General features: G+C 43.2%; 1 protein-coding gene across 5 annotated transcripts in view; it reads right to left on the reverse strand.

The window, feature by feature from the left end:
- Positions 1-5,946: 5,946 nt before the first annotated feature.
- foxp1b (forkhead box P1b) overlaps positions 5,947-23,376 on the reverse strand; it is a 149,544-nt gene continuing 132,114 nt past the window's right edge. For all 5 annotated transcript variants that reach the window (XM_054617894.1, XM_054617896.1, XM_054617895.1 and 2 more), the window contains 10 exons: positions 23,260-23,367; positions 18,700-18,787; positions 17,347-17,430; positions 13,188-13,392; positions 12,912-12,988; positions 12,133-12,234; positions 10,951-11,072; positions 10,022-10,091; positions 9,650-9,816; positions 5,947-6,963 (listed from right to left, as the gene is read on the reverse strand). In XM_054617894.1, coding sequence (XP_054473869.1) covers positions 6,819-6,963; positions 9,650-9,816; positions 10,022-10,091; positions 10,951-11,072; positions 12,133-12,234; positions 12,912-12,988; positions 13,188-13,392; positions 17,347-17,430; positions 18,700-18,787; positions 23,260-23,367 — 1,168 coding nt within the window. In that variant the 3' untranslated portion in view covers positions 5,947-6,818. The remainder of the gene's footprint in view (positions 6,964-9,649; positions 9,817-10,021; positions 10,092-10,950; positions 11,073-12,132; positions 12,235-12,911; positions 12,989-13,187; positions 13,393-17,346; positions 17,431-18,699; positions 18,788-23,259; positions 23,368-23,376) is intronic.

The raw sequence follows: 23,376 nt of genomic DNA on the forward strand, positions 1-23,376 counted from the left end.
AATTTGATTATACCTACATTTTCCTGAATTCAGAAAAAAATAACTTTGTAATTTGTTCAGCGATACAAATATGTTTTGTGTTGTGCTCATTGGTGCCAGTTTGGTTGGAGAAAAAATCACTCAATTACAGATTTGTAGTCAGGGAATAATAGGTACTGCATCCTCCTAAATAGCTTGTTAGGGCAGTATGCTGAACTTCCATCTCTAGAATTTAAAATCACAGATTGCATCAAAGTTCTGAATGTGCAACTCAGAGAATTAACACAATAAACACAATTTTTTTGTATTGTGTAAAGACATGTTAAATGTTTTCAGTTGGTGGGATTGAAAATGCATTCTCTCTTTCCAATATGATAGTACATTAGTATCACTATATGTATTGATTACTTTGGATAGACTCCAGATTTTGTGTTATTGACCACCACCACTTGAGGCAGAAATGTCAGAGGTGGACACCTCAAAACTGTAGCAGAAAAAAACTAAACTATCTTTATGGCACTCGCAAAAAGTATGTGAGAAAGTATGTTTGGCAACTGACCTTCACAGAAAACCGAAAACTAGAACCATACTTAAGCACTGGTTTGCTTCATTCAAAAGTTATTTTTCATCCTTGAATGTTAATTGGTGGCAGATCTTGAAAGTAACTATAGCCAGCAATCGTATATATTTCATCTGGTTATTTAATTCAGCCGGCTAATAATAGGGAAAAAGCTAACGCTAGGCTAACAGCATATACTTCTACCTAAACCATGCAATCTAAATGATAAAACTAACCAAAAAAAAAAAATGTTAACACCACTGATGGATAGCTGACTTCAATAATTTCAGAAGCCAAAACTTAGGTAAAAATCAAGTGTCACTGCCACGCGCATCACGTTTTAGTGTCCCCTAGAAACAGTTTCCGTTTGACATGTGTTGCTAATTACAGTGCGTTTGCAGCGGGTGTCTGTTTTTGTTAATGTTTTAGTATATTTGCACTGTGTTTCTGTATTCGGTTGTGTTTTAGATATTTGGGATTCCCAACAAAGTATCAATTTATCAAGTTTTGTACAAGTTCTCCTGGGTTGTTGTCAATGGTTTGCAAGGAGAATCAGATTTATGTGTAGAGGGGCTAGTATTAGCTGATCATGTCACTGCACCAATATATCCAATGAGACCCACTGTTCCCATAATATTTCATCCACATTTATGATCTACAATAATATCATATGTTAAAGCCTTTCTGAAAGTTACCGTGCGATTAATTTATGTGAATGCTTCTGCTCTGGGTGCTTTTCAAACCCAAACACCTTCCATTAGTGTGTGTTCCCTCTTACTTTATGTCATCTGATCCAGTTTGTGATCAGTGTCATGACAACAACACTGATTTACATGAATCCTGAGCATCCGGTGAAATACTGCCGACAGAGAGATTGCTTGTGATTTTATATCGTTTCCATTAAATCTTGTCTTTCAAAGGCCTTAATTAATAATACACTTGACATTTATGTTTTCCAGCAATAGGCTAAGCAAGAAACGATTTATGTCACCTAAAGCTTTTTAACAAATCAATGCAACTATTTGTAATTGCTTGTTTCACAAGATTAAAAGTGCTTAGACTTGATCTCTGTCTGCTGTTTAGTGGCCAACATGACCTGTGCCTCCGTCGTAAAAACACAAGTCCTGGTCATCAGCATTAGCTCCAGTCACCAAATCCATATCTCTATTATTTCTGGAATTTTAATGCTGTTACAATTTATAGCTTATCAAATGCGGTTACCTAAATTGCTGTTAGGAAAAGACAGTTTAACTGTCTCTTTTTAATTACGATACAATTTAATGTTGAGGCTGATGAGAGTCCTGGCGCAGATGACAAACACAGGTCTGTGTGAAACTGTTCTTCGGGCCAAAATGATAAGAAAGAGGGAGGTTATTCATGCTCTGTTTCCTTTAACGTGATGATATATCTGGTAATGTGAGTTTGTGTCAGTCAGATATGCATTTTTGCACTTTTGATGCATTAACTGATATTACAGTCCACTGCAGCTACACACAAATCCTTTGTTTTGCATAATGAAGCATTATACGTTTTGCAAAAAGTGCATCTTCCATGTGCAAATCAAAACCAAAAGTAAATATACTCAAACCTAAGATGAGTACTTAATTCTGCATTCTGCACTAGAGCTCAATCACAAGTGATACAGTTTGAATATGCAGCTCCGTGTTGCCACCCTTCACAAAACGGTTAGAAACAACCAGAGACGTGGAGCAAAAGATCTGAACAACCAGCATTTTATTGCATGTTTAGAATGCTCACGTCAGTCATCGCCACTGACTACAACAGAGTGGTCTGTATCAGACAGACGAGGAATGATGAGGAGGTTACAGACTGATGGAAGTGATGAGCAATAATATTTCTCTATAAAAAAAAATAAAAATAAAAAATAAAAAACAGGGAAAAAGAAACTACAGAGTACATCTTCAAAGAGAAAAGAGAGAGAAAGAAAAAGAAAAGCTGCTGCAAGATGAGAGCTCTGTGACAGCTCCTGGGCTGCACTCCCCCCCATGTCTCTCCTCTTTTCCCCTCCTCTCTCCCTCCCCCTCCATCTGGAGAAAAGTGTGGTGGTAGAGAGGGAGAGAGAGCGGGACGGAATGACAGCGAGCTGGATGGTTGGTGATGGATGAAACAATGGCGTTTTTCAGCTTGGGTGCCGGTGTGTGATGTCGGGGGGATCTGATGCCACACGGCCGCAGTCTTTGCAGGACGTTAAAGTCTCCAGCAGCGTCCGACCTTTGACCTGCCTGCTGTGCTTGGTTTGACTCATTTACAATGACCCTTTGAGATAAAAATATAAATATCTTGATGCCAAACAAAATGTGTGTTTTACCTACGTGACATGGATGAGAAGGACACATCTTTGATGCGTGAGTGAAATGAACTTTTCAAACAAAAAAAAGAACAAAAAACAGCATTTAACAATATTCTTTACATCTTGGCACTGCATATTTTTTCTTTTTCCTATTCATTTCATATAAAATATCGTTAGACTGATACACCCTTATATTATTACTGACCACTTAAAACATACCCCCCCACCCCCCATCTCTGTGACCCTGGGATTAGTCATGCAAGATATCTCCGTCTTGTAGAGGAAATATACCTGTCTGCCCTTTTTCTCAGCGCAGTAATCTTTAACATACAGCCACAGAAGGCAGTGGTTGGACCATCAAAAGGAAGTATCAAAAAACAGCTTAACACAAAGAGGGAAAAAAATCTGTACAAAATGCTTAGGTCAATGATAACAGAGAAAAGTCTGTTTTCTATATTACAGTTTAAAATCCAAAGTCGGGGATAATCTCCCCCCCAGCCTGCCCCTACCCAGCTCACCCAGATGGCTGCGTGGATGATGTGATTTTTTTTTTCCTTTTTTTTTTTTTTTTTTTTTTTTTTTTTTTTTAAGCAAGGATTACTAAGTAAAATACATTTGCAGCACAGTTTGCTATTCCAATACATACAGCAGTTTTTTTTTTCTCATAGCTATTTCATAGTTAATACAAAGCAGTCGCGATAAAGCAAACATCATAACACAAATGTATTTTTTGATCTTAAAAAAAAAAGAAGAAAAACAGAGAGGAAAAAGACAGAGGCTATACCGACATGTATGTACAACCTAAAGATTGAAGCGCCCTTAAAACAACCCATCGGAGAACAGACTTTGACAGGATGAATGGTGCCACACACAGCTGGGTGATGTTTCCATGAACAAAAGGCCTGAGGTTTGGATTGGTTTGGCAAAAAAAAAGAAAAAAGAAAAGGATGAAACCTTTAAGATAAACAAGCTCTAATTTCATTTGCTTTTTTTTTCTCCTCTTGTTTTTTTTGTAGTTTTCTCTCTACAGTATCAGACTACACATGCAAGACATACAACTAAGTGCAACTGAGTGAAATGTTTATTTTTTTCTCATTTAATTGAATCATTCCCTATAGGTTTGAACTGAGGTATGCGTACAAACGTTTTTTTCTCATGCTGTTATCTTTAGTAATGTCAAGCTACACATGCTGAGAATGTTCTAATCTACCAGCGCTTTTCCCCCCTTTTTCAATACCAAACAAACCAGCCAGAGGACTGGGGGTTTGTGGATGAGCTCGGCCCTGTTCTCACGATCCCAGCCTGGCTGTAACTGACCCATCCCACAGCTGCCTGGATATTAAATACAACTTCTGGAAACCACAGATTGCCCTTTTTCCTCTTTATAGCTAATGAGCCATGAACTTAGAAAATATAATAAAAATAACAATAACTGCCATAAAGTACCTTGTACCCAGCTTATTAGTTGACAGGAGTGTTTTTTTAATATAAAAAGTAATAAGTTGACAGAAACTAAACACAATCATAAAGTCTTGCCAAAAGACGCTAAAAACCCCTAAAAAGTGGCATACAATCATTTCAAAGGATACAAATGAAAAAAAAAAAGAAAAGGAATTAAAGAAGAGAAACATTGAATCATCGTGTGGTCCAGTCGAAGTATAGAATCCGTTTCACATTGTTCTCTGCAAAGCTTTTCCCATTTACCGGTATATGTTTTTCCTCATTGATTTAATCTACATACCCTTTATGTTGCACACAAACCTGCTCCTGACCAAAAAGCTCCTTTTTTCCACTCACTGGCCCAAAGACAAAGAAAGATTTCCCACTAATTTGGTCATAGTGTAGTTTGACTGCCGGCGCCTCCCATTCAGTTTTGGTCACTGCAAATATTACTGCAGCTGTCCTGTTCGAGACACCCCTTTGGTTTTTATAAAAAAAATAATAATAATGAATGAAAACACCAGTTTGAGGAGCATTTCCCTCGATTCGATCCGCCACCGGTTCGATCCCAGCTGCTGGGATCGCCCAGTAGGAGAGAATGGAGGAGAGATATTTGGCCTTATCTGCTATTGCATGGAACACACAACTTTGTAGTTTATCTTTGGTAGTCACAGAACAAGATATTAAAACACATCAACAACTAAAAAGAGCCAAATAAAACATAAAATAATACTAATACTAATAATAAATACAAAATTAAAAAGTGGTTGATTGCTGAATTGAAATTCATGGTCTATTTAAAATCTTTACTCCCTACCAAAGCTGGAATTGCTGCTGCATCACAACACCAAATGTGGATCCCACTCGGTTCAACGCTGGGTGAACTACAACTACAACTATTGGCTTTTTGGGTGACACTGAACGTCGAGGTATCCACATTCACTAAATGGCATGTGCTGTATGTTTGGGCCCTTAACGATGGCTGGCAAGATGCTGGAATGTGCAATGTTTTCGGTCTTATTGCAAGTCTTGGGGTTTTTACCCTCGATGAAAAAAGGAAAAAAAGAGCATTTCTGGTAAAAATGTAAAACTACGGGGAATGCACGTTTGTCTTCAAGCACCGAGTGGAACTGCAGCGTGGAAAAGTCTGATTAACAGTGACAAGTTGTGTTCAGGAATCACAATTAATTGGTCTAAATCATTATCTCCCCGGCGCACACCTGACATTTCCATTTGCTTTTGAAAAAGAACAAAAAGAAAAGAACAAAAAGCAAAAAGTTAAATTACCAGGAGCTAGTAAGTGATGAGAAATTCTGTTGCGGCTCTACATGCTCTGCCGTGAGGGGCTGTTTTGAAGCATAATTTCATAAGGATAAATCATAACCTGCATGATTTCTCTGTCATTCATTCGCATCTTAAATTAAACTTCATTGATGCGTGGAGAGAGCCTTCATTACGAGTAGTGCATTGCCAGTGGACTTCATGAGCAGGAGGGGGAGGCAGGAGGGGGTGAGGGGGTGTGAGGGGCGGGCTACGCGTCAGAGTGGTGACTTTTTTTGTTGTTGTTTTTTTGCAAAAGATTGTGGAATAAATGACAGAAAAATACTACTTGGCATGTGACATTCTGCTTCATGTGTGTGTGTTTAAAAAAAAAAAAAAAAAAAAAAAAAAGAACAACATGAAAGGAAATCATAAACATTCATCATCAAGTGCTGACCACACAGAATCTCCACAGCATGGGCATGAGGTCTGATCAGTTCAAGGAAACGATAAAGATGCGACATCGACAACAGCATTGAATGGAAAAGACACAATATGTTGATATCTAATAACCTCTCATCCCCCCCAACAATAAAGTACACCCAAATAAAAAAACAACCTCCCACCCACCCGAGATGGAATCAAACCAATGAGAAGTGTTGAAGGCAGTGACAATGAACAGAAGATCCGCGCTCGCTTCATTCACACGCACACACACAAACAAACACTCACACGGTGTAAATTAAACGTCAGTCATTCTCTCTCTCTCTCTCTTGAGTTTGTGGTCAGATGTGTGAGTCTGAGAAAGAGAGAGCGGAGGGTGCGGGGGTGGGTGGGGGAGGGTTGCAGCCCCTCTTGCAGTCCGTCCTGGCTGCACGGCGAGGGTCTCTGACTGTGAAAACGTTGCCCCCCCCCGTACCAAACAAGTCCATCCAACACATGAGTAGAAATGAAGTTTCACTTTTTAAGCTTTACTTAAAATCAAAAGTAGAAAGAAAGGAAAAAAGAAAATCCCTCATATGGGGCGTATTCTGTGTTTTTTTGTGTAAGTGTGTGTGTGTGTGTGTGTGTGTGTGTGTGTGTGTGTGTGTGTGTGTGTTCTTGCTATGTATTGTAATGGCACTAAAAAAGTGAACTCGGGAGACATTTGAGAGCTGTCATCAGTGGCTGAGACTGCAGTTCAGTGTTTGTTATCTGCGGAGCGTTTCGGTCTCCCAGATGACCCAGACTGCCTCTGCCTCTGAGGCTAGTGGGGGGGCGGAGCTAGCCTTACAGCATGTCGTCGTGGCCCTGGTCGTCGTCGTAATCTCTGTGGTGATCGAAATCCGGACTGTGATTGGCGGTCGTTACCAGGGAGAGGGGCCCTTCGTGGTCCTCGGGGTCCAGTGGTTCCTCCTTAACGCTGATGTGGTGCCTGGAAGAGGAGAAGAGAGCTTAAAAAAAATGATGGCTACAGTTCAGCTATCCTTAACTCTCTTAGATCCTTTCTATTCTTTTACAACCTCTCACAGACCTGTGCTGATTCTGTTTATAGAGAAAGAAACAGGGGAACAAAAACAAATGTCTGGCTTCAATGACACTGTGAGTGGGGGCCCTCACTGGTGCTGATGATAGTTTTCAGCTTTTCTTTTGAGGTATTCCAATCCCGGCGAAGCTGCAGGCTTTTTTTATTTATTTTTATTTTCATGGCAACCGACAACAGGGTATTCACTTAGAATTGATAAATGAGGAAGATTAACAACGTGAGACGAGGAGAGGAGAGAATGGACTCTGCGGAGCGAGTGGGCTGCCGTTGTCAGCCTCCTGGTGGCGGCGGATCAGCGGCGCGCTGTGTGTTCCCCTTCCTGCTCGTTAACATGCACAACCTGCGAGGCGGGTCTCCAGAGGACGACCCCGAGCCGGCTTCTATCATTAATCAACTTCAAGCAAACACAGCGACCAGACACCACCTCACACGCTTTAAACTCCAGAATTAATGCATATTTTCAACCAAGTGTCAATAAAGGGAAGAAAAGCGCTGGCAGGAGAGGCGCGCGAGGAGAGCGGCGGGGCGGGCGCGTTCGCCACAACACCGTGATAAGAAACAGAGCCCTTATGAGAATAATAACGCTGTCACTTGTAAACAAGGCAAAAACACGAGCGCTCCCCCTCCCATCCATCCCTCCCTCCCTCCCTCCCTCCAAGCTCACAGCCTGGGCAAAAGAGCCACTAAAGAGATGAGATCTGCCAAATTTCTCATTACAGAAACAGAGCAGGGATAAAGCAGGGGGGTTGGGGGGGGAGGAGGCCTGGCTGTGGCAGAGAGGAGAAAAAAAAAGGAACATTATGAGCAGCTGCAGGGGACTTGCCGCTCTAACCTGCGGTGCCAGGCTGCTGTAGCGGAGGTAGAGCGGTGTCAGGATGAGGCACCGGGCTCATTTACTACGACAACAAGGGACAACTGGCACATTCTTCATCACCAAAGCCCACATTTGATTTATTCACACCGGGACGTCTTGTGTGATTCGCAACTATTGTGACGGAGACACTCGTATGCTAATGAGATGACATATTTTGTGTGTGAATTATAAAAAAGAAAAGAAAAAGAAAAAAGGAGGGGAGGGGAGGGGAGGAGGGGGTGGAAGTAAAGTCAGCTTTTCTATCATTTTTTTTCTTTCACATCAAAGTAACTCCACAAGTGCCGTTGCCTTGGGTCTGACTCTGTAGCTGCAGGGCAGACATGAAATTGTTATTATTATGCTTATTGAACTGCATGCTGATTCTACACTTTGCTCATAATTAGCCTTCTCTGGATACCTGATTCTGTGTCTGGCTGTTTGAAAGGAGAGAAGTGCTCTGGTTTCAAGAAGCTGCGTCTTGTCAACCGGCAGCACACTGGCACATGTGGAAAACACATGTTGTTACACAGTGAACAGCGCTGATGAACTTGTGTTTGGAACAGCGTGAGCCAAAGCATCGTGGTAACACTGGGGGTTTTCTTTTTTTTTCTGTGTGCACATGTTAGTTTATTGCTTCTTCCCTGAGCAGGAGAAGGCTGCTACTGTATGTAACATTTAGTGTGCGTGAAACACCCCATGTGTTTGAGAGAATAAAGTTCTTAAACAGCGAAAGAAAACAGATTTAACTAATTTTGTGCTTGCATTAAGCTTATAGACATAATTATGGTAGAGAGAGTTTGTGAGCTCCATCAGCCTAAAGATAGAAGCAGAGGGGCAGAGGGAGAAGCAGGCTGCCTTTAGGCCAGCACACCCATCCTGTCTCTGCCTTTCCTGTTCCACAGCCATGCTCAGAGCTATGTTCACAGTGATTAGGGATGGCACTTTCCTCCATTTTGCCAGGAGCTCATTACTGCACCTTTTTTTTTTATTTATTTTTGTTTTCAGGCAGAATTTCCCCCAAGCTCAGACATTTCAGGAGGCCATCCCCGAGTCGGTGGTCTGCCCCCACATCTGGAAACGATGCAGCGTGTGCTGTGTTATTTTAGGCTTCAAACAACTTAGCAGACACCCCTATACAACAAGCGGGGGGGGGGGGGGGGTCTGCGGTTTCCCGGCCGACCGCGACTTTCCTACATGAGAATCTTGGATGATGTCCTCCAGACTAATTACGCTTTTGTGTTGGTTTTTTTCTTTCAGCAGCTCAGAGGCGTTTTGCCTCCGTGTTGCGGCCAACAGCTCTGTAGCTCTGCGTTCTGGCATTTTGTAAATATTTTAACAAATTGGAAGGCTGAGTATGGCGGGGACGCAGGACAGACAGCGGGACTCATAGAGGAAAGTTCATAAACTTGCTGCTAAAACAACAAGAGGGGCTCCGGCCTTTTCTTCCTTCCAAAAAGGTGGAGTTTCCTTTTTCGGCAGGGAGGCCAGCCACAGCTCTGGCCGTGACCCCACTCACCACTCCAATATCATCCCTCTTCACTTTATTTATTGTCCTCATTGTTTCATCTCGTGCCATGCGGTGCGTCATTTTGGAGCATTTAGGGTGGGCACTGAAATAATTTTCTCTCGAAATCTATTTAGAGTGTCGCTGTCTCAGAGGAGTGAAACTCTGTTCTCACACAGACCGTGGTGGAGATATAGAAAGGGTGGTGTGACACTCACATAGCTGGCAGGGGCGAGCGTCCCGGGCTGCTGTCACTGCCGTTGCTGTTTCCATGGTCCATCGCTCCATTCATCTCCTCGCGGATGGCGTTGGCCAGGGAGTGGAGGGTGGGACTTCCAATGGAAGCAGTAGTGTATAGAGGTATGTTGTTTTCTGCCATTGAAGCCTGAAAAGCAAAGCCCGAAGCATTAAATGTGGAACGGAAGAGGGTTGTCAGCACTTTCTCCGATGCCCATCACTCTTTTCACACCCCCTTAAAAAACAAAGAGTAGGTGACTGGGCATGTGAGACGGAGAGAGACTTTTATTATTCTGCTTTTAAAGTTCAGAGTGAGGTAGTTAAAGATGAGATCACTTCTTTTTTTTTGTTACCTGGAAGGCAGCAGAGAGGGTCGGACCATAGCCCAAGCTGGTCTGAATGTTCTTCACTAAGGCTGGACTTCTGCAAACAGAACAAAATCCGATTACAACCGCAGACTCATGTCTCAGGGAGCATGCATTCCTCTGCTGCCGTATCTTATTTCATAAAAAGAAATCAATGCACTTTGTATAAGAACTAAATACATTTACTGGTGTAGTAATGTGGCTATAGTTCTAAGATGTTCAATCACTTGACAATACCACACAACTATCGTCATCACTTTGAGAAGAAAGAACAGGTTGATGGAGGCTTGTGAGAGCGTGATGCATGAAGCTAAACTCACACACACAAAGCATGATGGCAACACTGAAGGTGGGGGTGGGGGGGGCAGCATGCAGGTTTAGGGGCTGGGCCTCTGGAGGTTGCGGGGCGGGCGGAAGTGCTTACTGTACGAAGAGCTCATCGGCGGCGTTTTTCCGAGGGCGGCCTCGCTGTACGTGGCGGCCGCGCTTAAACTCCTCGTCATCAACGGTCCAAAAGGACCCAAACTCATCCTCTACTCTCACAAAGCACTTATGCAGGGAAAGGTTGGTGCGAATGGCACCCTGGGAAAGCAAACCAGCGGAGGAGGGGGCAGGAGGGAGGAGGGGGGCAGCCAGATGCAGATGCAATGATCGACAGGAAGACGGGCACACAGACAGACAGAAAATAGGGAGGAGGGGAGAGGATGAGGATCAAAATGAAAATAAGCCATTGTGGGGTAAAAAAAAAAAAAAAAAAAAGGTCTTCTGAAAGCATGAAGGGGAGGCACGCCAAAGCAAGCGGGGGGGACTTTGGACGTTATGGCACACAGACAATGAGATGGAGCAGCAGCAGCCTCTTCCCATCAGTAAGCGGTGAGACAGACGTTAGTCGGGGCTCAAAAAAAGGCCACACCTACCCACTGATCTTTTGAGGCCGTCTCTTTTGGAACTCTATTTCGTCGACTGTCCACACAGCCCCTTTTACGTTTTCTACTCGCACAAAACACTTGTGAAGACTAAGATTATGCCGGACTGCATTCTTCAGTTGGTGTAAAAATAAAAAATTAAAAACACAAAAAAAAAAGAGAGAAAGAAAAGATTTCTATCAGTACAGTAAACATTGTCTGCAATCGGGGGGTGGGAAAACAATACATAAACCAGAATGTTATTGGCAGTAAATGGTCCAATAAAAAGTTTCACATCACATAAACAACATGTAAATATTTCTTGGTTTCCATGGAAATAGAGTTAGAATTGTTTCTTATCATTCACAAAGCTGTAGACCTTCAATATATCATCCCTTATGTTATTGCATGAGTTATGCTGAGTGCATGTGTATGTAGTAAGTGTGCGTAGAGAGAGAGAGAGAGAGAGAGAGAGAGAGAGAGAGGAATCCAGTGGTTTTAACACCAATTTGCCCCTATGGAAAGGGCTGTCAGTAAGTGTGAGAGCTGATGGAGGACGATGGGTGGAGCAGGGTGGTGGTGGTGTATGTGTGTGTGTCAGTCCTATATCACTGACACACCTCCTTCAAATCTAACTTTCTCTGACCCCAGTCATTCCTGATTCTTTTTTAAGATTGTTGTTCTGTTTTTGTTGTGTGTGTGTGTGTGTGTGTGTGTGTGTGTGTGGTGTGTGTGTTTGTGGCCTGGGTGGAAAACAGAGTGTTCTCTTCTGTGAGTGAGTGCGAGGGGCTCAGCCAGGAGTCACTGGCAAGGCACCGCTATGTTCAGCTAATGCCACCCACCACCAGAACATCCCGAAATATTACAGGGAAATAGTTTATTTCACTTTATTTTTTCTTCTCTCTCTCTCTTTCTCTCTCTCTCTCTTGCTCTAATTTTTCTTTCTTTACAAGAACGCACATATTCCCCTCGTTGGTTTTCCTATGTGTGTTTCTTTCTCCACATTGTTTGTTTAAAGGGTGGTTCATTTGGACAGAAGAAGTGGAGCATTGTTATGTGTTTGGGTAAAAGGCTCATTTATAAAAAGGTATTATGCCTGGCTATGGTTTCACTCTCCCCAACACCAACAACTACCAGCGTCTCCTTCTCCTCTAGTGCCGGTTAAAAGAAGTAAAGGAGGAACAGCAGAATTACCTTCCACGTCGCCGCGTTGCGCCTAAAATATGCAAACATTCGTGTGAACCAGTTGTAGATTTCGTTTAGTGTTAGCTGCTTTTCTGGAGATTCGAGGATTGCCTGCATGAGGAACAATGACAGAAACAAACATTTAACAATTGTGCTCCCTTCACAGGGTGATCAATAATTCACAAAGAAGCATGCAGGTTTGTGTTTGTGTTCTCCTGAGACAAACGCAGACAAACAGCAGAGTGACTGTCTATGTGAAGTGTAACCGCTTAACTCTATTAAGAGACGTCTGCTGCACTTTCTCGTCGGAAAACCGGCAGATTTGAATATATTTTCTTTTGTGGGTGTAAATGAAGGGCAAGCGAAAACATTTCTCAGGCAGATTACAGGGGCAGCAATTATGGCCGGCTCAGATTAATTCCTGAGATCCCAGATTACTGCGGCCCGGCGATAATTGAGTGGCCATCTTAAAACAGGTTCATCCCTACTGTTGTGTGAAATGAATTTGGTAATAATCACAGCCACAGAAATGCTTAATCAAATGCAATTGTCATATGTGGCTGTTTTTTTCCCCTTCTTTGAATCCCGTACGCATTCTTGCACTCATTTGAAGATGGTTAATCTGCTCCTCTGTCTAAATTGCATTCGAAATTTAACGAGGAGAAATAAGTCGAGCAGATGCAGTTTTGTGGCTTTCTGGATAGCGGACTGCTGTATTTCCTGCTATGACTAGGCAGAGTGCAGGGTGTTAAAATGTCAACACGTTAAGAAACACAAGGCGTCCTTACCTGTCTTATTAGTGAGGCGTACGTGAATGGCGGTCTAACCTCTGCATTCATGTAAAACTCTTTGTTCTGACTGAGATCTGCACACAAGGGGAAAAAAAAAGTGTGTCAACGTGGAATGAGACGATCAGGAACGTCCTATCACACAAACATCATCATCATCATCATCATCATCATGGTTGTGTGTATAAAGATACAGTATACGTGGTTTGCGTGGCAGTTGTTGGGCAGGGCAGATTCCATGTATGTATTTGTATATGTGTGTTTGTCCTGCAGTACCTGGAGAGATGGGCATGTTGTACTTTTCAGAGTAGCGCCGCCGCATGGGGCCCATGCTGTGGAGGCTGTTGGCTGTGATGACGGAGTGGGTCTGGGACAGGGGTGTGAGGGGTGCCGTGGGTGTGGTGGGGGTCTGGGGCAGGCTCAGAGGAGGGGAGGCCTCGGGGGCCGATTTGGACAACGTGACGTTGGACACCAAGTTGAGCTGTAAGGGACCAGAACAAACAGAGAGACGCAGACGGGAGCACAGTTAGTCCTCTGATCAGCCCCGGTGACTCGGACGCCTCATTGACTATGCAGATCTCCCCCTCCTAATTGCAGACCGGGCCCCGAGATGATCCATGAACGTTCGCTACATTTTTGGAAAACAAGCCCTCGGAGCCCGGCTCCTGCACACCCAACCTCCTCTATTCTTCACACTCTGCTCTGCTCTCTCCTCCCTCCCTCTCTCTCTCTCTCTTGCTGCTGTGTCGGGGGGCCTGCGCCCAGCTTTCTGTTTCACCGCCTTTGTTTAATCTTTTGTCCCTCTTGTCCTGTTTGGACAACACTCCCCCCACCCCCACCCTTACCTCATCCGCCCATGGTAACCAGCGAGAGGTTGCGTAGAGGAGGGAAGATGGGCGGCCCTGAAACCGCTCTGAAAAATGACAGTGTGTTTCTCACCTACCGCTGAGCCGCCCCGCTAATAAGGCAGCCAGAGGAAGGAACCAATCTGGGCTAATTACAAGCTGAAATTGTATTGTGAGGACTCTAATTAGGAGCTGCTTATGGAGGTGATCTGATGATTAACTGCTGTATCTGACTGACCTCCATCATCAGGGCCACGACGGCCGCGGCGAGGATGGCCTCACTGTATTTCCGTGGACAGAGAATATTTAGAAGCCTGTGTGAGTGCAGATGGGTTGGGCTGAACTAAGAAGGAGGAGGGATTTAAGTAATAATGGCTACAAGGTAAACTAATTATGGCGAGTGCTCCAAAAGGTATAGCATGGCTTCCAGCAGCGGCGGCGGCGGCTCGGAGCCAAGCGCCCGAGCTGCTACGCGCTGGAGCAGCAGTCAAGTGGAAAATGCTAGCCTGACCCCTCCTGCTCCGGCTATTAATTGGCAGGAAAACTAATGACACATATACATATTCCCACAAAATTGTTCTAATTGCTAATTTGCCGAAGGAGGCCAGCATCCAAATTAAACATGACTTCAGACTGTAAGAAAAAAAAGAAAGCGGAGAGAGAGAGAGAGAGAGAGAGACAGAGAGAGAAATGGAGAGCTGGAGAAAGTGTCGGAGAGGACACATCTTTGACATCATTTGTTGATTACGAGGGATCACAGGTCTGAGACCAGCTGATCGTGTCGTGGAGGTGAGGGAGGGTTCGATGACAGACAGGTGAAAGAGAGCAGACATCACCAACAGATATGACAAAGATTGGCATCCACATATCTCAGTTATGACACTGTCACAACAATATTTTTTTGTTTTATTTCTTATAAATTCACCTTTTTTTCATTTTACAAAAAAATAGCCCTTATTAAATAGTTGAGTAACACTTGTGTTTTCTTATTGTCCCACTCTAAGACACATGTGTCCAGCTCCTCACAATGTCTATTTATGTTTTGGAGGCTGAACTACGGCTTTTTGGCAGCGTCTGCCCAAATAATTTGGATTACTGCTGGGATGCGCGGACGTACAGCGGAGCACATCCTCACCAACAGCAGCAGAAGACGTGTTATTCTAAATCATGAGCAAAATAAATCACACTTGGGCTCGCGTGTTCCTGACACAATGCTATCAATAGAACGGGGCTGTGGTGTTGACTCCTCTTCCTGTGGATTAGCAGGCTTTGTTTCATGTTTCATCCATATTCCCTGGCCATAAACACAGAGAGGCTTCAACAATGGGCCAGACAGGCTGGTAATAGCCTTGCCTTTGTTTGCCTCACCATTTGGGCTCACTCCAGTGCCTCGACAAAATGAGACTTCAGACTGAAATTAATTAAATGGTAATTGGTGATCTAATTATACTGGCTTTGACTCGGCAAGCTGCTAAAGAAAATAAACAAAAAGTCCCTCCTTAATTATGTATGGCGTAAAAGGTCAGATTTCTGACAAGAATGCTTAGTGACACCGAGTGCAGAGCAGACAACCGCCCACACACACACACACAGACACACACACACACACACACACAAATACAAACACACGCATACACGGACACATAGAAACACGCATTGCTAATGTGGCACATTTTGTTTTGATCTTCCCCCGCTCCCATCCACCTCAGAGGAGCAAAATGAATCCTATTCATTTGACGGCGTGCATGCACAGTATCAGTTTGTTTGTCTTTAATTATGACTTAATGTAAACCAGCTACTTTGCTATGACAGTTGGCTACTTATACGCAGCGTTATTAAACGCAGCAGCACAGAACGGCAGAAAGGCAGAAACTAGCAATTACTGGAAGAACACGATTGTTTCTTTAGAGCGTCTGATTCTCCAGGCGGCTCTGAGAATACTTTCATTCTGCATCTGCTCAGAGGAGGTTTCTGTTATTCTTTTTTTTAGGTGGGCTCTGATGCTGCTAAAATGGGGCCAAGGGGCCCTGACCTGTGTAAGTCCACCACTCACCCAGCCGAAGCCAGACGTATCTATCATTGCTCCCATCAGGCAGAGTGGCGCTGCAGAATGGGAGTCTATTTATTTGAATAAAAATCCCAGCTCGGCCCCTTGAGAGTGTTAGCGCTGAGCTCTGACACAGCCGTTCTCTCAGGCCCGGGGGAGAGAGAGGAGAGGTAGTGAACTCAAGATGCTATCTGCCGCTCCTACCACTTTTCATACACAAATGTCTCCGTGTCAGAGCCCTTCGTTCTGCACTCTAATCTACACCATCAGTGCGTGTGACACAGGCAGCCTTTTGTCGTTTCGACATCTCCAGGCGCTTTGCGTTGCCTCGTACTCTCTGACTGTAAATAAATGATCCAAGCTGCACAGTGTGCTGAGAGACAGGACTCCCGCATGTGTATCGTGCACGATTTCAGATTCAGACCCTGCAGTAAAAACTATCTCTGAATGAACTGTCATGCGGACTGAAATATGGCGGTGAGGCCCCCTTCTTAAACATGACAAAATAGCGCAGACACTTAAATGCCATATGTTAAGCCCTCGCCCCTATAGGATAGGGATTAAGGAGGCTTTATGGCGTGGCATATATTAAGAGTGATAAGCACGATGTCTGGAATGTGTCAAGAAGATAATAAATGGATCTGCTTGTGCTTTTATTTAAAAGTTCACGTGTATAATATTTGGGTGAATCAACAACACTTATGTCAAACTTTATCTAACTTGAAATAATGCTGTGGCGATGTTTATGTATACAAACAGTTACATCAAGTCTAGATGTAATTTTACTCATTACTTTTAAAGATGGCCGAGGGTAATTCCTTTAACCCTAAAGGAGGATTCAATTGTTCTCAAGCATTTGTTATCATATAAAACCATTATTAAAATCATGATCAGCAGACGCTAATACTACAACAAAAACATCAGCTAGCAAGCTTAGATTTTTTCTTTCAACTTCAAAGAGACAATCAATCAATAATATCTTATTTTCAGCCCCTACTTTAAATATTTAAATGTTATCATTTAGTCTTGGTTCTTTTTAAAAATCTTTTCCCCCCATCTTTCTACATGATTTAGCATGAATTTATCGTTGGTATTTTGTATTTATATTTCTCATATTTCACTTTATCTGGCAGGAAAGGATCTCTGTAACTTTGCTATTAAAAGCACTTAAAATAACCAAAAAAATGTTTTTTAATTCAGTGCTTTTTATTACCACTGTTGTATTTCCCCGTGCTTTCCTCATCTCTCCAGTCTGCACAAACAGACACTGGTGCTCTGAAAGCTGTTACAGCGTGAGCATCCAGTTCATCACAGGCACCAAATTGAATCTCGGATGTCAGCAGATGTGTTCCAAACAATATTTACTGCCTCCCTCAAGAGAACAGCTGTTTTTATTTAGCAGATAAATAAGAAGATGGAGGAAGGGATTAATGAATACACGTGTGCCAATTAAGACGAACAAAAGGATGGGGGAGGGATGAGAGAGAGAGAGAGCGGGAGAGAGAGACAGAGAGAGAGACGTATGACAGGGGTTGCTGCTCACCGGCTGTGGGGTGGCTTTGGGCTCCGTGGACTTGACATGAAGGTGCGTCATCATGGCTTGCAGACGCTCTTTGTCTTTCGCTAGCTGTAACGAGGAGAGAGAACACATTGCATTTTTTATGAACGAGAGGAGACAAAAAAAATCTATTTCTCTACTTGTATTAATTCCCTTCATCCTTTTCAGTGAAGGCATCTTTTACAATAAGCTCATTCGAATAAAATCAATCACTTTTTTCCTCTTGGCACCGTCTAATTATTTATTTTTAAAAATGCCTTTTGGAAACTGTCAACAACTTGGCACTTCAGTCCAACTACTGTCTCCATTTCAAGGTTAAAATGTGCTGCGTCTCTATTGCCAATAACAGGGCCAGGCCCTTTCTACCTGTCTGAAACTCAGCGCTGTCTTGGCTGCCAGCTTAAATTATGGTGATAGGCTGCATGCAGAGGAAGTGTGTGTCTGGTGAAGCTTTTGCTCCATCCCTCTAGTACACCACCAGAGCGGAAATAACAGGACGTTGGTGTGGTGCAATGTTTGAGCAACTCAGCTCTCATTGTTTAAGGTTAACATCCAGAAAACCCCCAAGTGTTTTATACTCATTATCAGTCATTTTTGGGGGGAGAGAGATGTGAACCACAAGCGGATGCTGTGCAAAATCTGGAAGACATTAGAATTTGATCCCTGTCTTATTTGCTTTGCAACTGTAGCAGCAGCTTATTAATTAAAATGCACTTTAATGGGATGGTTGGTTCTATTTCCCCCTGTAATACTAATAAATAAGTGCAAGCTTACATTATCTTAGTCATAGATTTGCGCACAGACACACATGTGACACAAAGTCTTTTACCATAAGTGATTTAACAGATTTTTCTCTCTCGCAGAAAAAGACAATGAAAGATCACACATAAGGGAAAAAAGATATTAAAACCACTGATTATAAAAACGTTTTCTGCGGCGGGCTACGATAATCTTTCCTTTAAGTCGCTCAACATAAAGCGCCTATAACACACTATGCTGCCCAGTCATTCCACCAAGTGTTTTACTGTTGGTGCCAAACAGCTAAAAGTCATAAATAACTTTAAAACCCAGTAAAATTCAAAATGTAATTATCTTCTCTACTTAGCCCCGGGGCCCTTCATATATCTTTTTTTTTTTCCTCTTCCTGGCTGTCATGCATACATAACACATTTTTAATGACTGGTTACTTGCAGATGTACAAACTTATTTCACTCCACAGCCCCTCCCCTTTCCATGAGTGACCCCGATGTCTGACATCAGATGGACGCGGACACTGAGGAAGTGTCAGGAGATGAACACACATAAATATTTGGGCCAAAACAAACTGAGAGACAATACCTGCAGCTCCAGCTGTTGTACGACCTGCATTTGCACCCGACACTGGGCCGTGCTCCTGTCATCCAGGGCGTGCTCATTGTTAAGATGTCTGGAAAAAACAACAAAAAAGCAAACAGAGGGGAAAGAATTATGTCAGTTGGACTTTTGACTTCTGCAGCCTTTTAGCCTTTTTAAAAAACAAAAGATGTCTCGTTTTAATGACGCAGTTGAACACAATGCATAGAGAATATGTGTTAACATTTGGGTAAATATCATGCAGAGCTTCGACATTTAATATCTGCACAACCAGAACCAGAAGATGATACTTGTTAACGTAGAAGAATAACTCTTAATATTTCATGACAGTCCTGTCCGCTCCGGCTCCAGCTCACAGATAAGAGGGATGATTGAAGATTTTCAGGTTGGACTCCTTTGCTACATTATGCACCAGTGCCCTAATGCCATCTCCCCTCATTCCAGCTTCCCCCCCGCCTTGTTGGATTCACCCCCTTTTTCCTCCGTGTGTTTTCTTTTAATTGTGTAATTAAGAGAATTTCAAATAAAAGCCGGACCAAATGCAGAGGACAACAGGACAAGGAGATGGGATCTGTCGCCAACTTGAATTATGGATATAATTATGCATGATTATTTTATACAGGGGAAGATGTTCCCTTTTTCCTGCACGTTTATAACTAATCTAAATAAGTAGCTCACTGGGTAGCAGACAGTTTTTTTTTTTTTGTCACTTTTTTCTGTGATTTATATAAAATGGTGGAGATAAGGTTCACGAGTGAAGGAAATATGATTGGAGGAATTTTATCAGCCGCCGCATGAATTACTGTTTGAAAATGCTTATGCAGGGGCATTTCATTAATCATTTAATCATAATCCGAGCAGGATGTTTGAACTGATTTCACAAATACCCTTTCATTTCACTACTTCATTATGCTCGCTAATGGATCCAATATATTATATATATCATAAATTATATCACATCTTCGGTGACCATGTAGGTCACTGTCACCAGGCATGTCTGTGTGCGCTCGCTGTGGCGCCGGCAGATGGGGAAGAGAGAGGTGTGTGACGCGTCCCCGCCTTTTTGCGAAATGCACTTTTTCTGTCATTTACTGCAAATCAGAGTCAACCTGGGACGGCACAGTGGCAGGCGCCGGGCGCTGATGGTATAGCCCAATAAATTTGATGCCGTTGCTTTTATGTACAGACAACACATTTGTGCGTTAAACACCACATCGACACTCGGAAGACAGACACACGCGATGGCGGAGAAGGGAGAATTGATAGTGCTCTGCTTGAAATGTGAAGGTTTCTGTGTAGCTGCGTTATTTTCAACCTTGAGGTGAATGATTTAAATCTTTATGGGCCAACGTGGTCTCCTCCCTCCCCCCCATTCGACTCCTCCTATTGTGTTTTGATAATACATTTTTTTTTTTTTTTAAATGACCGTGATATACATTCAGCACTTGAAGTTAATTATTGTAGCGGAAAAAAATAAAAAGATATTAAAAAGGTGTATTTAAAGAAAGCGTGGGGTAATAACCCCCTTTTGCTGAAATCAATTCAGACTTCTTCCGGGCTTTCCATTTGTTTGAGTCAAATAAATGCCCATTTAATTAAGTAGGTCGGGAGAATGAAACTGGTAAACATTTCAGGACATCTTACTAAATTTCAAAGAAGAAAATAATAGGTAAAGACATTTCAACTTCAATTTAACCGGCACAGACTGAATTTTCAATGAAGGGTGGCCTACGTGAGCAGCTTTGGAATTTCCCTGTTCATAGGAGACGTGTGCCCTGCTTCTTTTCATCCCTTTGTTACATTCCACTTTATTTCTTCTAATGACATGGAGAGTCACAGTGCATAATTAATAGGAAATGAAATATTCAAATGGCCCTAATGCAGCCTTGAGAGGAGCGTCTGGACACGGGGAGCAGGGGATAGGGGGAATTGACGTCGAGAGAGGCTATGAACGTTGGCATGTGTCACTTTCTGGACTTCAAATGAAGCCACTTTTAAAAGCTCTCTGGCAGGATGACAGTCCCTAATGTAAATTGCCACAATAAAACAAGTTAAATGGGCATGCCTGTAACAGTCGGCTTTTTTTTTTTACATATGAGTTAGTTTGCCTTTTTTTGTTTTATTTATTTTCTCTCTTTCTTTCTAATTATATAGACCGCACCCAGAGCTTAAGGCTTTCTCTGAGGACGGTTTATCTTCTCCACTGTGGCGTTTTAAATTACCAGGCGCACATCTTTACAGTAGTATTTACATTTAAAATGCATTAAAACATATTTCTAATTATTTCTAGTGTTATAATCAGTCATTTTAAGTGCACACTCTTCCTACAGGATTTCAGCTTATACGCGACATGATTCTATGTTTGGCTTATTTGCGTGTCTTCTCCAGTCTGCGTGGTTTTGCAGTGCTGCAAGGCCGCATAACTTACAAAAGAATTACTAGGTTGTGTCGAGGTGTGAGAGATGTTTTTTTTTTTGTGTGGTTTCAGCAGACAAGACAGTGCAGCACTAGATGGCACTGCAGTGTTTCACTGGCTCTGACCTCTTGACTGGACACTGAAGAGAAGGGTCTTGACCCTCATAAAAAAACACCAGGCTCCGCTGGGAACAACCAACCCCGCCCTCCTGTGAGCCGAAACCCCCCCACCCCAAAAAAACAGGAACAGGGATCTGGTGCTTTGTATTTATCGAGATAGTGCACGTAGGTATGTCATGTTTTTCTTTAAAAGACAGAATAAATACACGTGCGGTTTAAAACAACATTTCAGCCCCGTGTTAGTTGTTGCTGTTGGCATGTGGAGCTGAAATCTGGTTGACGTTTTGAGAGTCCTCCTCACCTTTCACAGTACACTGTGTTCTGCTGACTGCACACACACCTATCTCCACTTATATTTTCCACATTTCCGCCGACCTTTGGAAGAGCATTAAACTGCCTGGTGTATTCTTTGTTTTCTATTTGTGATTGTTTTTGGAGGGCCGGCGGTATCAGTCTCTGGGTTTTCATGTGGAAGTGCTTAAGGGTTTCAGAGTTAACACCTTTGCTGAGCTGCTCTACACTCCTCGCCTGCTGTTGAACAAAGGCCGCTTTGTAGGAGACTCTCCCCCAAAATGTTTTCTTAACATGTTCCAAGCAGTTTGAAGCAGGCAACTAAAGTAAACAAGATGTTGCCATGATAAAAACACTTGTAAAAACATTGCAGAGTGCACTTAGAGACTGTTTTTAAGGCCGAGCTGTACCGGGCGCACTGAATTTAATTCCCCTCTCTTCTATAAACAAAGGGTGAGGCAATGTCAGAATACAATAAATAGTGACGGATTTAGGAGGGCACTCCCAAAGCTGAAATGTGTGTCTGTGTGTGTGTAATATGTGGCTTAATAACTACATGCCGAAGGGGGATGTTTATTCAATCAAAAAATAAAAATACATAACTGCATTTTTCCCCCCATCTTGCACAGAAACTTCACTGTACTACCAAACAATCCTGCGCATTAAGCTTTCCTAAAGCAAACTGCGCTCTAAGTGGATTTAAGTAAACAGCGAAGACGATTCTAAATGTTGACAAAGACGGTCAAAATTTCAGCTGCCTTTAAGGCGTCCCCCCCCCACGGCACCTTTCTCTCCGCCTGCTAGGAATCTGTGTGTTTGCTGAGTGTTTGTTTTAGGATAATGGAATTGTGTCATATCTTGTTTAAAGTGGGTCTAATCCTAAGTGACAGTGAGCCATTGATCTGCTGCCACAATGCAGATGTTTTCATCTTCGCAGTAACCATGGCGCTGTTATGTGTTGGATTACTTCGAGCGTTGCACACAGGGTTGATTAGTAAACCATCGTTGTGACTCAACTACATGGGGCAAAACAAAAGGCCTGTGTCAGGCTGGACAGGACCAATCTGTCAACACACTGGGAAGATGCTACAAAGCAGGTGATGTCGACTAAAGCTGGAGGTCTTTAAGTGCAGTATACGTGGTTCATGGTAACACAGTGCTGAGGTGTGGGCCTTCAGTGACATAAACAGCACTGTGAACCAAAACACAAGTCAAAGAGGCATGAGAAAAGGAGAGGGAAAGACAAATAAACCGCTGAGAAAAGGACAGAAAGAGCTGAGCAAGGCAAAGACACACACACACACACACACACACACACACACACACACACACACACACACACACACACACACACACACACACACACACACACACACACACACACACACACACACACACACACACACACACACACACATCCCCCTGTCCAGTGACAAGGGCAAACATGCAGTGTGGGCTGCCGCAAATAAACATCCTACCGTTGTTTGTTTGGGAAAAACGGTCCCCGTCACCATGGGAACTGCACTTATCACAGGAATTAGAGGCCCATGCCGTTCTCAGAAGGAGACCCCGCCACAGTACCCTTGTCAACCCAGGGCACCCGCACTGAGGAATAACAACCGGCTGCACCTGTAGTGCCTCCGTGGTCGCCGGGGGTCACGAGACGTGCAATCGACCCAGCGAAAAGACAAACGAGCTGCGACCGTGACTTTTACTCACTTGAGGAATGAATAGAAATCGTCGAACACCGCCTCGCATCCGGGCCACTTGCAAACGCCGTGACCGTAGAGGGGGTGACTGTGCGGAGAATGCTCTTCTAGCGTGGATCTAGAAGAA

This window comes from Anoplopoma fimbria, chromosome 17 (genome assembly GCF_027596085.1).
Source record: "Anoplopoma fimbria isolate UVic2021 breed Golden Eagle Sablefish chromosome 17, Afim_UVic_2022, whole genome shotgun sequence".
NCBI classification, from domain to species: domain Eukaryota; kingdom Metazoa; phylum Chordata; class Actinopteri; order Perciformes; family Anoplopomatidae; genus Anoplopoma; species Anoplopoma fimbria.